This window comes from Tachysurus vachellii, chromosome 18 (genome assembly GCF_030014155.1).
Source record: "Tachysurus vachellii isolate PV-2020 chromosome 18, HZAU_Pvac_v1, whole genome shotgun sequence".
Classification (NCBI taxonomy): domain Eukaryota; kingdom Metazoa; phylum Chordata; class Actinopteri; order Siluriformes; family Bagridae; genus Tachysurus; species Tachysurus vachellii.
In genome coordinates this window covers 2614088-2626587 of record NC_083477.1, presented here as the reverse complement: position 1 = coordinate 2626587, position 12500 = coordinate 2614088, and the positions used below count along the sequence as shown (strand labels likewise).

The 12500-nt window shown below is 42.2% G+C and overlaps 1 protein-coding gene across 4 annotated transcripts in view; it reads left to right on the top strand.

Annotated features, from left to right (window-relative positions):
- abcc1 (ATP-binding cassette, sub-family C (CFTR/MRP), member 1) overlaps positions 1–12500 on the top strand; it is a 38616-nt gene that overhangs the window by 14213 nt on the left and 11903 nt on the right. For 2 of the 4 annotated variants that reach the window (XM_060892493.1, XM_060892492.1), the window contains exons 9-20: positions 131–308; positions 2254–2415; positions 2558–2650; positions 3071–3274; positions 3370–3516; positions 3809–3896; positions 5878–5947; positions 8976–9102; positions 9448–9624; positions 9780–9947; positions 10207–10393; positions 11777–11818. In XM_060892493.1, coding sequence (XP_060748476.1) covers positions 131–308; positions 2254–2415; positions 2558–2650; positions 3071–3274; positions 3370–3516; positions 3809–3896; positions 5878–5947; positions 8976–9102; positions 9448–9624; positions 9780–9947; positions 10207–10393; positions 11777–11818 — 1643 coding nt within the window. The remainder of the gene's footprint in view (positions 1–130; positions 309–2253; positions 2416–2557; positions 2651–3070; positions 3275–3369; positions 3517–3808; positions 3897–5877; positions 5948–8975; positions 9103–9447; positions 9625–9779; positions 9948–10206; positions 10394–11776; positions 11819–12500) is intronic. The other 2 variants (XM_060892495.1, XM_060892494.1) reach the window with 1 other exon arrangement.

Here is a 12500-nt window from a genome sequence, read left to right as displayed (position 1 = left end):
TATTCTTCTGTCTTTATGTCGAGTGTCTGCTCGTTGATCTCCTGCGTGTTCCGTCATGTTCTATCGGCTCAATAAACAATAAAAGTTTAAAATAAAGATCTGTCCTCCGACCGACCTGCTCTCTCATCAGGCTGTTGATCCAGTTTGTGAACGACTCCAGCGCCCCCTTCTGGCACGGCTACTTCTACACGGCGCTGCTGTTCTTGTGCACCTGCGCCCAGACGCTCATCCTGCAGAGATACTTCCACGTGTGTTTCGTGTCGGGAATGAGGCTGCGTACGGCCATCGTGGGCGCCGTGTACAGGAAGGTGAGCTCAGGGCCTGCTTACATACACACTGACGGACGAACCGTCTGATTTTCACAACCTTTTTCCAGTCGTCTGGGTAGAAACGATTTTTTTACAGTTTTATTTCTTTCTTTCTTTATTTTTTTAAACGTTGTACAGTGTATATAATACATACAATATATTTGTAAACTTCATTACAGAAAAATGGAATTTTAAATGTTTTAGGTTTAATTTAATGTTCTAATTGTTTAAGGTAAGGTAAATTTTTTTTTTTTTTTTTTTTATTGTCCCCAGTAGGGAAATTTGTCTTGGGCCATCACCCATGCTGCAATCTTACAGTACACACATTTAGACCGATACAATTCACAAGATATTGAATATATAAAATAGCAACTATGTCCTTCCCCTATTTAACAACTTCACCGACACTGGGATAAGAGTTTTTAAATCTATTTAATCAGCAGCGAGGAACACAACCTCCTGCCAGAAGGCAACAACTCATACTCCGTATTCAAAACATGGGATAAATCACAGACAATCCTCTCAGCGTGTCTTACAGTGGCATGTTCATGACATTAGTGTCTTACAGTGGCATGTTCGTGACATTAGTGTCTTACAGTGGCATGTTCGTGACATTAGTGTCTTACAGTGGCATGTTCATGACATTAGTGTCTTACAGTGGCATGTTCATGACATTAGTGTCTTACAGTGGCATGGCCATGACATTAGTGTCTTACAGTGGCATGTTCATGACATTAGTGTCTTACAGTGGCATGTTCATGACATTAGTGTCTTACAGTGGCATGTTCGTGACATTAGTGTCTTACAGTGGCATGTTCGTGACATTAGTGTCTTACAGTGGCATGTTCATGACATTAGTGTCTTACAGTGGCATGTTCGTGACATTAGTGTCTTACAGTGGCATGTTCATGACATTAGTGTCTTACAGTGGCATGTTCATGACATTAGTGTCTTACAGTGGCATGTTCGTGACATTAGTGTCTTACAGTGGCATGTTCGTGACATTAGTGTCTTACAGTGGCATGTTCGTGACATTAGTGTCTTACAGTGGCATGTTCGTGACATTAGTGTCTTACAGTGGCATGTTCGTGACATTAGTGTCTTACAGTGGCATGTTCGTGACATTAGTGTCTTACAGTGGCATGTTCATGACATTAGTGTCTTACAGTGGCATGTTCGTGACATTAGTGTCTTACAGTGGCATGTTCATGACATTAGTGTCTTACAGTGGCATGTTCATGACATTAGTGTCTTACAGTGGCATGTTCATGACATTAGTGTCTTACAGTGGCATGTTCATGACATTAGTGTCTTACAGTGGCATGTTCATGACATTAGTGTCTTACAGTGGCATGTTCGTGACATTAGTGTCTTACAGTGGCATGTTCGTACATAGTTTGCAATGGTGTCAATTCTTTCACTCCTATAATTTTCCAAGCAGTACGTATCATTCGTATCAGCTTTGATCTCGACTGCACAGATAGATTCCCAAACCATACTGTGATACAGTATCTGATTAAACTCTCAATTACTGCCTGGTAAAAGATGACCATAAATTTTTGGTCAAACCCCATGGACTCTCAGACGACGTAAAAAATGCGATCTTTGTTGAATCTTACTACAAAGATTATCCACATGTATCTGCCATGTTAGTGAGTCATCAAAAAAGACACCAAGGTATTTGTATGATGAGACCTGTACTACATTTTATTACGATTGAGCCGTATGATGGAGAGGAAAAAAAGAGTAAAAACGATCAAATAAAATGTAGGTCATAGTAGGTGATGATCATGCAACAAAAACATTTTATTAATTTAATTAATGATTTAAAAATGATTATTATACTTCAGTGTTTCGCCTGTTTTGTTTTTATACATAATAATGATTCAAATTTTATAATGTAGCCTTTGTCTCTTTCTTTCTCGTGTGTTTTTTTTTTTTTTAGGCTCTGGTGATTACGAATGCCGCTCGGCGCACCTCTACGGTGGGAGAAATCGTAAACCTTATGTCTGTAGACGCACAGCGCTTCATGGACCTGATCACGTACATTAACATGATCTGGTCCGCGCCTCTACAGGTCGTCCTGGCGCTTTACTTCCTGTGGCAGGTGAGACGCGGGTTACGTTTTTCGCTCGGCACGTTTAAAGCAGGCGTGAAGAAGAACTTTGATGTTGGTCGTGTCTTTATCACAAATGTTATCAATCGAACGAATGAATATATGTTTGTTTTTTTTGTTTTTTTCTCTGCAGAATCTGGGCCCATCAGTGCTGGCTGGCGTTGCCGTGATGGTGCTGATGGTTCCAGTAAACGCAGTTATAGCCATGAAAACCAAAACCTACCAGGTAAAAAAAAAACCTTGATGAGTGTATGGATGGATGGATGGATGGATGGATGGATGGATACATAGATGTATGAATGTATTGGTGGATGGATGAGGTGATCTTAGAAAGGCATGAACAAATGAGAGAACGTGTACATGGATGGATGGATACTTGGGTGGATAAGAAGATGAACAGATGGACACACGGCCGAATGGATGGATCTGTAGACAGACTAAGTGAAAGATGGATTGATCGATAGATTAAAAGGAGAACAGATGGATAGACTGAAAGGTTTTGTAAGAAATAGATGAGTGATGATTGGATCCTCTCCTTTTGTTTATAAATGTTTAGCTTTCGAAGTGTCCTACGTCCTTTAGGCGTATTTGGGAAAGGATGAATGTTGACATGATTTTTAATCTCCTTCTTATTTCTTTTCTGCAGGTTGCACAGATGAAGAGCAAAGACAACAGGATAAAGCTGATGAACGAGGTGCTGAACGGCATCAAGGTGCTGAAGCTGTACGCGTGGGAGCTGGCCTTCAAAGACAAGGTGTCTCAGATCAGAGAGAGCGAACTGCGCGTGCTGAAGAAGGCCGCGTACCTCGCCGCCGTCTCCACCTTCACCTGGGTGTGCGCTCCATTCCTGGTGAGGATACAGAGACGTTCCGTCGTTATAGCACACTTTTAATACGATCCTCGTGCGCTTCATCGTGTCTCGTACTTCGCGTTTCCTTCCGCTAGGTGGCGCTGTCGACGTTCGCCGTGTACGTGCTCGTGGACGAGAACAACATTCTGGACGCGCAGAAGGCCTTCGTGTCGCTCGCGCTCTTTAACATCCTGCGTTTTCCTCTGAACATGCTCCCCATGGTCATCAGCAGCATGGTGCAGGTCTGAAAGCGCAACGAAGCGTTAAAACCTCGTCTCATTCATTATTATTGTGACGTGTGTAGTAAAGAGTTATCTAAATGACAGCATGATGATTTAATTCTGAAGGGTGCCAATACTTTAAGCAGTTAAATACTTTAGATCAGCTGTGCATTTGTCAGGATTTGTGTCTTAAGTGGTTGATGGCAGTTTCTTCAGTTCGTTTTTACACAACTTTATGGATTAACATAGTGGGATAGTGATAAATCTCTCTCTCTCTCTCTCTCCCTCTCTCTCTCTCTCTCTCTCTCTGCAGGCGAGTGTTTCAATGAAGCGTCTGCGTGCATTTCTTTCTCATGAGGAACTGGAAGAGGACAGTGTGGATCGCAGAGCAGTTACTGGCTGTAAGCAGAGCACTTACTGGCCCATCCATCCGAATCTTCACTCACGTTTGACTGCGAAATGAGACGAGACCTTTATCTTTTATCACACGCTTGAATTCTTATCATCCCAATTGTTTGAATGCGAGTCGTTTTAAAAGAATCATTTAAAAGCCTTTGGTTTATTCTGTCATTCAAATCAAGTGTTCTTACTGTTCAATCTGAATCTGAATGTTTGAGAGACTAAAGTGAGAGTTCGATTAGTAAGAGTCAAACTTTTGAATCTGAACCAACTCAAAGGTTTGCATCTGAATCATTGCATTCGCTTGAATCCAAATCGTTGCAGTAAACATTTGAACCGGATCAATTTTGCCTGGATGATTGTGAATCGCCATACTTTTTTTTGATTGTGAATCGCCATACTCGCTTGATTGTGAATCGCCATACTCGCTTGATTGTGAATCGCCATACTCGCTTGATTGTGAAGCGCCATACTCGCTTGATTGTGAAGCGCCATACTCGCTTGATTGTGAATCGCCATACTCGCTTGATTGTGAATCGCCATACTCGCTTGATTGTGAAGCGCCATACTCGCTTGATTGTGAAGCGCCATACTCGCTTGATTGTGAAGCGCCATACTCGCTTGATTGTGAAGCGCCATACTCGCTTGATTGTGAATCGCCATACTCGCTTGATTGTGAATCGCCATACTCAGCTTGATTGTGAATCGCCATACTCGCTTGATTGTGAATCGCCATACTCGCTTGATTCTGAATCGCCATACTCGCTTGATTCTGAATCGCCATACTCGCTTGATTCTGAATCGCCATACTCGCTTGATTCTGAATCGCCATACTCGCTTGATTGTGAATCGCCATACTCGCTTGATTGTGAATCGCCATACTCGCTTGATTGTGAATCGCCATACTCGCTTGATTCTGAATCGCCATACTCGCTTGATTCTGAATCGCCATACTCGCTTGATTCTGAATCGCCATACTCGCTTGATTCTGAATCGCCATACTCGCTTGATTCTGAATCGCCATACTCGCTTGATTCTGAATCGCCATACTCGCTTGATTGTGAATCGCCATACTCAGCTTGATTGTGAATCGCCATACTCAGCTTGATTGTGAATCGCCATACTCGCTTGATTCTGAATCGCCATACTCGCTTGATTCTGAATCGCCATACTCGCTTGATTCTGAATCGCCATACTCGCTTGATTGTGAATCGCCATACTCGCTTGATTCTGAATTGCCATACTCGCTTGATTCTGAATCGCCATACTCGCTTGATTCTGAAGCGCCATACTCGCTTGATTGTGAAGCGCCATACTCGCTTGATTGTGAAGCGCCATACTCGCTTGATTGTGAAGCGCCATACTCGCTTGATTGTGAAGCGCCATACTCGCTTGATTGTGAAGCGCCATACTCGCTTGATTGTGAAGCGCCATACTCGCTTGATTGTGAATCGCCATACTCAGCTTGATTGTGAATCGCCATACTCGCTTGATTCTGAATCGCCATACTCGCTTGATTCTGAATCGCCATACTCGCTTGATTCTGAATCGCCATACTCGCTTGATTCTGAATCGCCATACTCGCTTGATTCTGAATCGCATTACTCGCTTGATTCTGAATCGCCATACTCGCTTGAGATTCTGAATCATCAAGCGCTATTAATTCTTGTTTTTGCATGCATGCTTAAATCCAAATCGTCCCACGACGCTTGGGGCTACACTTGAGTCTAAATCACCATGAGCTCCTAAGTTTGCATCTTTCTGCACACTTTTAAAGTTTTAATGCTTGACTGTTTAATGGCTCTCATTCATGTCTAAAAGCCTTTTTTTTCCTTAATCTAATGAATGAGTTTCCATGTTCTAAAGGAGTTGTAGGATTTCAAAGGCAGGATGCATATGGCGAATGTGTAGGTGGCTGCGTTGGTGGTGGTTTTGATGTCCACCACTGATTTATTGCTGTTCATTTTTGTTTCATTCATTCAGCACCCGAAAGCATCAGGATCGTGGACGGAACTTTCAGCTGGTCTAAAGACGACCCTCCTGCTTTAAAGAGGTAACTGTGTATCTGTGGTGTCGCTCTGTTCATTAAAACCTTTCACTTCAGAGAAAATGCATGAAACCTGTAGAGCCGTAACACTCTATAGTATTTAATACACTAAACATGCCCTGTTCTGTCATGATATTAAACATGCACTGATCTTAAACCATTTTTTGACACCGATGTAGCATAGAGATCTTCATCTGTCTGAGGATTTTATCGGCAAGTACACCTGCATGCTCAAAAACGCAAATAATATGAACAGGCCAGATAAATAAAATGAAAAGTTTTTCTTTTTCAGATAAATAGTCTTTGAGACTTCAGATTTGAGATGAAAAATGAAATCAAATAAATGTAATATTAAAAAAGGGAATCCAGTGGTTTTCAGTCCCAGGCTGTTAAATCAGTGATGCTGTTCAATTGTGCCATTTTATACAGCACTTTGCCATTCTGTACTCTATTAAGTTCCTGTAATCTGGTAATTATAACTATTTATATTACACGACACGACAATGTGCAATACGTCACGACAATGTACAATACAATACGACACTGAACAACACTATACGACACTGTACAACACACTACGACACTATACGACATAGGGCTGAAACGATTAGTCGACATTGTCGACAACGTCGACGATAAAAAAATTGTCGACAAATATCTTTGATGTTGAGTAGTCGTTTGTTCTCACGTGTCCTAATGTAAGGTGTTCTCTCGTGTCCTAATGTAAGGGCTTGCGATATCACGATTTGACCGGTACGGCGCTGTAGCGCTAGAGTGTAATGCAGCCCTAACAAATGCGGTAGAAGAGAACTTTTAAAAGAAGCGAAAATTATGACGGAGTGCAAGCGAATGCGAACAAGCAAGGTGTGGGAAAGTTTTACAAAACTTCCAACCAAAAATGCAGTTGTGTGCAATACATGCAAGGCAGAACTTGCGTTTCATGGAAGCACAACGTGCATGCTCGAGCACATGAAAAGGAAACCTCCTGGCACAAGAGGAGGCTGAGCTTTCTTCATTTTAATTCAGCACTTATTTGAAAATCCAAAAAAAACGCCAGTGCAGAAAGGACACTGTTACATACTGCTTTTCATTAAACTGAACACTTGTTTTACAAATGAAGCTCTTAATACTGCTGCCAAGAGATGTTTACATTCAAACATATGTATATATTTTATTTGTCTGTAATGCAGCTGATTCATTTGTGTAAAATGTATTTTTTTTTTAATTAAAAGATAACAGAATATTTAAACAGTGCTTAAAAAGAGAATGACCTGTTTAATTGGCTCAAAGTTCATTCAAACAACCATTTCAAAAGCTGAAGTGATTTTCTTTTTTTATATTATAGTTAGAAGACGTATAACTCAACGTTTTAACTAATTGAAAAAGCTGAATAATCGTTCAAAACTTACCGATTAGTCGTCGATGACATTGACAATAATCGATGATTAGTCGATTAAGCGTTCTAATAATCGTTAGATTAATTGATTATCAAAATAATCGTTTGTTGCAGCCCTACTGTACAATATTATACAACTCTGTACGACACTGTACAATGCTACACGACACTACAATATTGTACTAGACTGTACAACACGACACTATACAATACCACAACACTGTACTGTGATACCGTACCGTATGGTCTTCAGACATCTACTATAATGGAACTGTAGGACCTCTATGCACTTCTGATTGGCTGACACGTGACCATGTTAAACTATTAAAACCCAACGTTTAAAATACACCGGTACACTGGGACTGAATTCCACTTCCAAGATTTACTGATTCTGAGCATATTTTATTTATTAATTTAAAAAAAAAAAAAAAATTTCTTTTACCGACGTACCGTTTTATCACCGTATCGAATTTAAAGTAACAATTACTGTGAAGCCTGTAATCAGAATCTTTATAACTGCTTTATTTTAATATTTTATTATACATTTAACTTTTATAGTAAATTAATGCAGCTCTTTGATCATTATCAGACTATTTAAAGCCGTGACAACTAATTAAGTTCAGTTATAATAAATAAACGACGCAGGCTTGATGGGAAATGTTACTTAGGTTTTTTTATTAATTAATATTTAATTTCGTCGTTAAATCAACAAAAAATAATTAAAAAAAAAATTCTGACAAAATGCAAATATTACAAAGCCATTTATTTCAATCGACTTTTAAATAAAACTTTAAATCTTCTTAATAAATGAATAAATCAGGAGCAAAAAGTTTTGAAATTGAAAATGGTTTAAATGTAATTAAATATTAAACAGCTTGACAGCCAGCTGATGATGATGATGATGATGATGATGGAGTTCCTTTACTTTTTTCTACATTTTTCTCTCACGCACTAATCTCTCTCTCTCTCACACACACACACACACACACACACACACACACACACACACACACACACACACACACTAATCTGTCTCTCTCTTTCTCTCTCTCTCACACACACACAGTCACTCTCTCTCTCTCTCATACACTCTTACACACTTTCTCTCTCACACACTCTCTCACACACTAATCTGTCTCTTTCTCACTCTCTCTCACACACACACTTTCTCTCTCTCACACACTCACACACTAATCTCTCTCTCTATCTCTCTCTCTCTCTCTCTCTCTCTCTCACACACTAATCTGTCTCTTTCTGTCTCTCTCTCTCACACACTAATCTGTCTCTTTCTCTCTCTCTCACACACACTCTCACACACTGTGACACACTAATCTGTCTCTCTCTCTTTCTCTCTCTCACACACTAATCTCTCTCTCTCTCACACACTAATCTCTCACTCTCTCACACACTCACACTTTCTCTCTCTCTCACACACTGTCACACACTAATCTGTCTCTCTCTCACACACTAATCTGTCTCTCTCTCACACACTAATCTCTCTCTCTCACACACTCACACTTTCTATCTCTCTCTCTCTCTCTCTCTCTCTCTATTATTTGCATCATTTCCTCTGACTCTGCTCCTATTTAATTAAAATGTGTTTAACACTTATTTATTGTCCCCCCCACACACACACAGGATTAATGTGTGTATACCTGAAGGAGCGCTTGTTGCTGTAGTAGGTCAGGTCGGTTCGGGAAAATCCTCCCTGCTCTCTGCTCTTTTGGGAGAAATGCACAAACAGGAGGGCTCGGTGTCAGTCAAGGTAAACACACACACACACACACACACACACGTACGTTATCGCTGATCTGTTTATAGATACAGTTAACAATATGGAACAACTGCGATACAGGGCACTTTATCGCGTATGATAATTAATGTATTAATATATAAAAAAGATAAACACAATTTCAATACAGCTTTACTTCTTAAAACCACTGACGTTGGAACGTCTTTTATAAACGAACGATGAACATTTCCTTACTTATAAACGTCATAGTGTAAAGTTGTAGCATGTAGGACGTCGTTTAGGACAGAACCGTGTCCTGTGTGCTCTAGTGTACAGTGTATGAACGTTAGAAGGGTTTTCGGTTAATGTGCCGCTCAGGGTTCGGTGGCGTACGTGCCCCAGCAGGCGTGGATCCAGAACGCCACACTGAAGGAGAACATCGTGTTCGGGCAGCAGATGAAGGAAAGCTCCTATCAGAGAGTGCTGGAGGCCTGCGCTCTCCTCCCAGACCTGGAGATCCTTCCCGGAGGAGACGACACAGAGATCGGAGAGAAGGTACAGACGTGTTCGCCGATTTTAAACTTCCTGTCATTTATACGTGTCGAAGGAGAATTCTGAAGGTCAATTTAACAGGTGCAAAAAAAAAAAAGCGTGTGTGCTTTGTAATCGTAATTTTTGCCTGATGATCTCGTGTGTGTGTGTGTGTGTAGGGAGTGAATTTATCAGGAGGACAGAAGCAGCGTGTCAGTTTGGCTCGAGCGGTGTATTGTGATTGCTCTGTGTATTTTATGGACGATCCCCTGTCCGCCGTCGACGCTCACGTCGGGAAACACATCTTCGAGAAGGTCATCGGGCCTCATGGTCTACTGCAGGGACACGTGAGGTTCCTCTCTGCACTTCAGACTTTGTCAATTTAAAGTGTAATTTTTTACTATATTTATTTACTGCAAATAAAATAAGTAACTAAGAAGGAAGTGAAATGAACGAGACTAAAGGTAAACCAGCCGAGCCGCCAAACGCAGGACGATCAGGGAACAAAATGGTCAGAATTCTGTGTACTAACGTTTAGCTGTAGGAGTAAATGTCCTGAGCGAGTGGTGCGATCCACGACCCTGCTGTCGGTTCTGTTCGTCTCAGACGCGTGTGCTGGTGACCCACGGCCTCAGCTTCCTGCCTCAGGTCGACCTCATCCTGGTGATGGAGGATGGACAGATCACGGAGGCAGGCTCGTACACGGAGCTGCTCGGCCGACACGCCGCCTTCGCCGAGTTCCTGCGCTCTCACACCAACACTGAACAGGAAGAGGAGAGCGAGGGGGGCGGAGGTAAGATCAGACAAAGGGTCATGACCTTTTATGTGGTGCCTTTTTTTCTCACCCCTTCTGTCTTTTCATGTCTGACATCTGTGTAGGTCAAGTGTGTGTTGTGTCTGTCTTTGTACATGATCTCTGAGACCTTATTGTTGGTAGAAATGAGAACTGTGCGCATCTGTGAGAGACTGTGTGTGTGTGTGTGTCTGTGTGTGTGTGTGTCTGTGTGTGTGTGCGTGCCCTAAAAGACTGAGACTGTGTGTGTGTGAGACTGTGTGTGTGTCCTAAAGACTGTGTGTGTGTGTGTGTGTGCGCGCCCTAAAGACTGAGTGTGTGTGTGCCCTAAAGACTGAGTGTGTGTGTGCCCTAAAGACTGAGTGTGTGTGTGTGCCCTAAAGACTGAGTGTGTGTGTGCCCTAAAGACTGAGTGTGTGTGTGCCCTAAAAGACTGAGACTGTGTGTGTGAGACTGTGTGTGTGTGTGTGTGTGTGTGTGTGCGCGCCCTAAAGACTGAGTGTGTGCGCGCCCTAAAGACTGAGTGTGTGCGCGCCCTAAAGACTGAGTGTGTGCGCGCCCTAAAGACTGAGTGTGTGTGTGCCCTAAAGACTGAGTGTGTGTGTGCCCTAAAGACTGAGTGTGTGTGTGCCCTAAAGACTGAGTGTGTGTGTGCCCTAAAGACTGAGTGTGTGTGTGCCCTAAAGACTGAGTGTGTGTGTGCCCTAAAGACTGAGTGTGTGTGTGCCCTAAAGACTGAGACTGTGTGAGAGAGAGACTGTCTGTGTGTGTGTGCACGAGAGACTGTGACTGTGTGAGAGACTCTGTGTGTGCTCTAAAGATTGAGACTGTGTGTGCTCTAAAGACTGAGACTGTGTGTGAGAGACTGTCTGTGTGTGTGTGTGCCCTAAAGACTGAGACTGAGACTGTGTGTGTGTGTGTGGGTAGTGTGCACACACACAGTCTCTCGCGCACACACACACAATCTCAGTCTTTAGTGCACACACAGTCTCTCGCGCACAAAGACTGGGACTGTGCGTGAGAGACTGTCTGTGTGTGTGCACTAAAAACTGAGACTGTGTGTGTGCTAAAGATTGAGACTGTGTGACAGAGAGACTGTCTGTGTGTGTGTGTGTCTAAAGACTGAGACTGTGTGTGTGTGTGTGTGTTAAAGATTGAGACTGTGTGTGTGTGTGCTAAAGACTGAGACTGTGTGTGTGAGACCACTTTTCATCTTCTACCCCCAAATTTTTATTTTGATTTCATTTATTTCTTTTTGTTTTTTACTGCAGTTTTCCCTTCATCTTTAACCCCTTGTTCTTTCCCGTTGTTGTCCGTGTTCTCATCTCCATCACCACGTGTGTGTGTTTTCTGTTCTTTTTTTCTTCTCCTCATGCTCTCCAGAGGAGGGCAGGGCGCAGGAAGAGCAGAGTGAGAAATCTGAAGGTTGGAGGTTCTCGTTGTTCATTAGGTTCTGAGAGAAACATCCAGACTGCACGGCTCTGCATGTGTCCCTAACCCCCCCCACCCCCCCAATCTGAGTGTGTTTTCTGGGGCCATAAATGCAATTAAAAAAAAAAAGTAAATAAATAAATAAAAAGACAGCTCTGCCTAAGTACAGCGGGGGGGGGAATAATTTTGATCCCCTGCTGATTTTGTAAGTTTACTCTTTTACAAAAAAGATGAACGGTTTAAACTTTTATATCAACACAAAAATGACTTTAAAGAAGGGATATAAATTTATGTGTTTGATTTGAGAAAGTATTTGATCTCCTACCAAACAAGCAAGAATTCTGACCCTCACACACACACCGGTTCTGCACACGTTAGTTTGGTCCCTTTTAGTCTGGAAAGTTCTCCTGATCTCACCTCGTTATGTGTATAAAAGACACTGGTCACAGAATCGGTCTCCTCTGTCCACACCTCTCCGTTAAGATGAGCAAGACCGAAGTTCTGTCAAAGGACGTCAGGAACAAGACCGTAGACCTGCACAAGGTGTGTTCATGATCTCAAGGGAGCTGAGAGAACCATCAGGAACAAGACCGTAGACCTCCACAAGGTGTGTTCATGATCTCAAGGGAGCTGAGAGAACCATCAGGAACAAGACTGTAGACCTCCACAAGGTGTG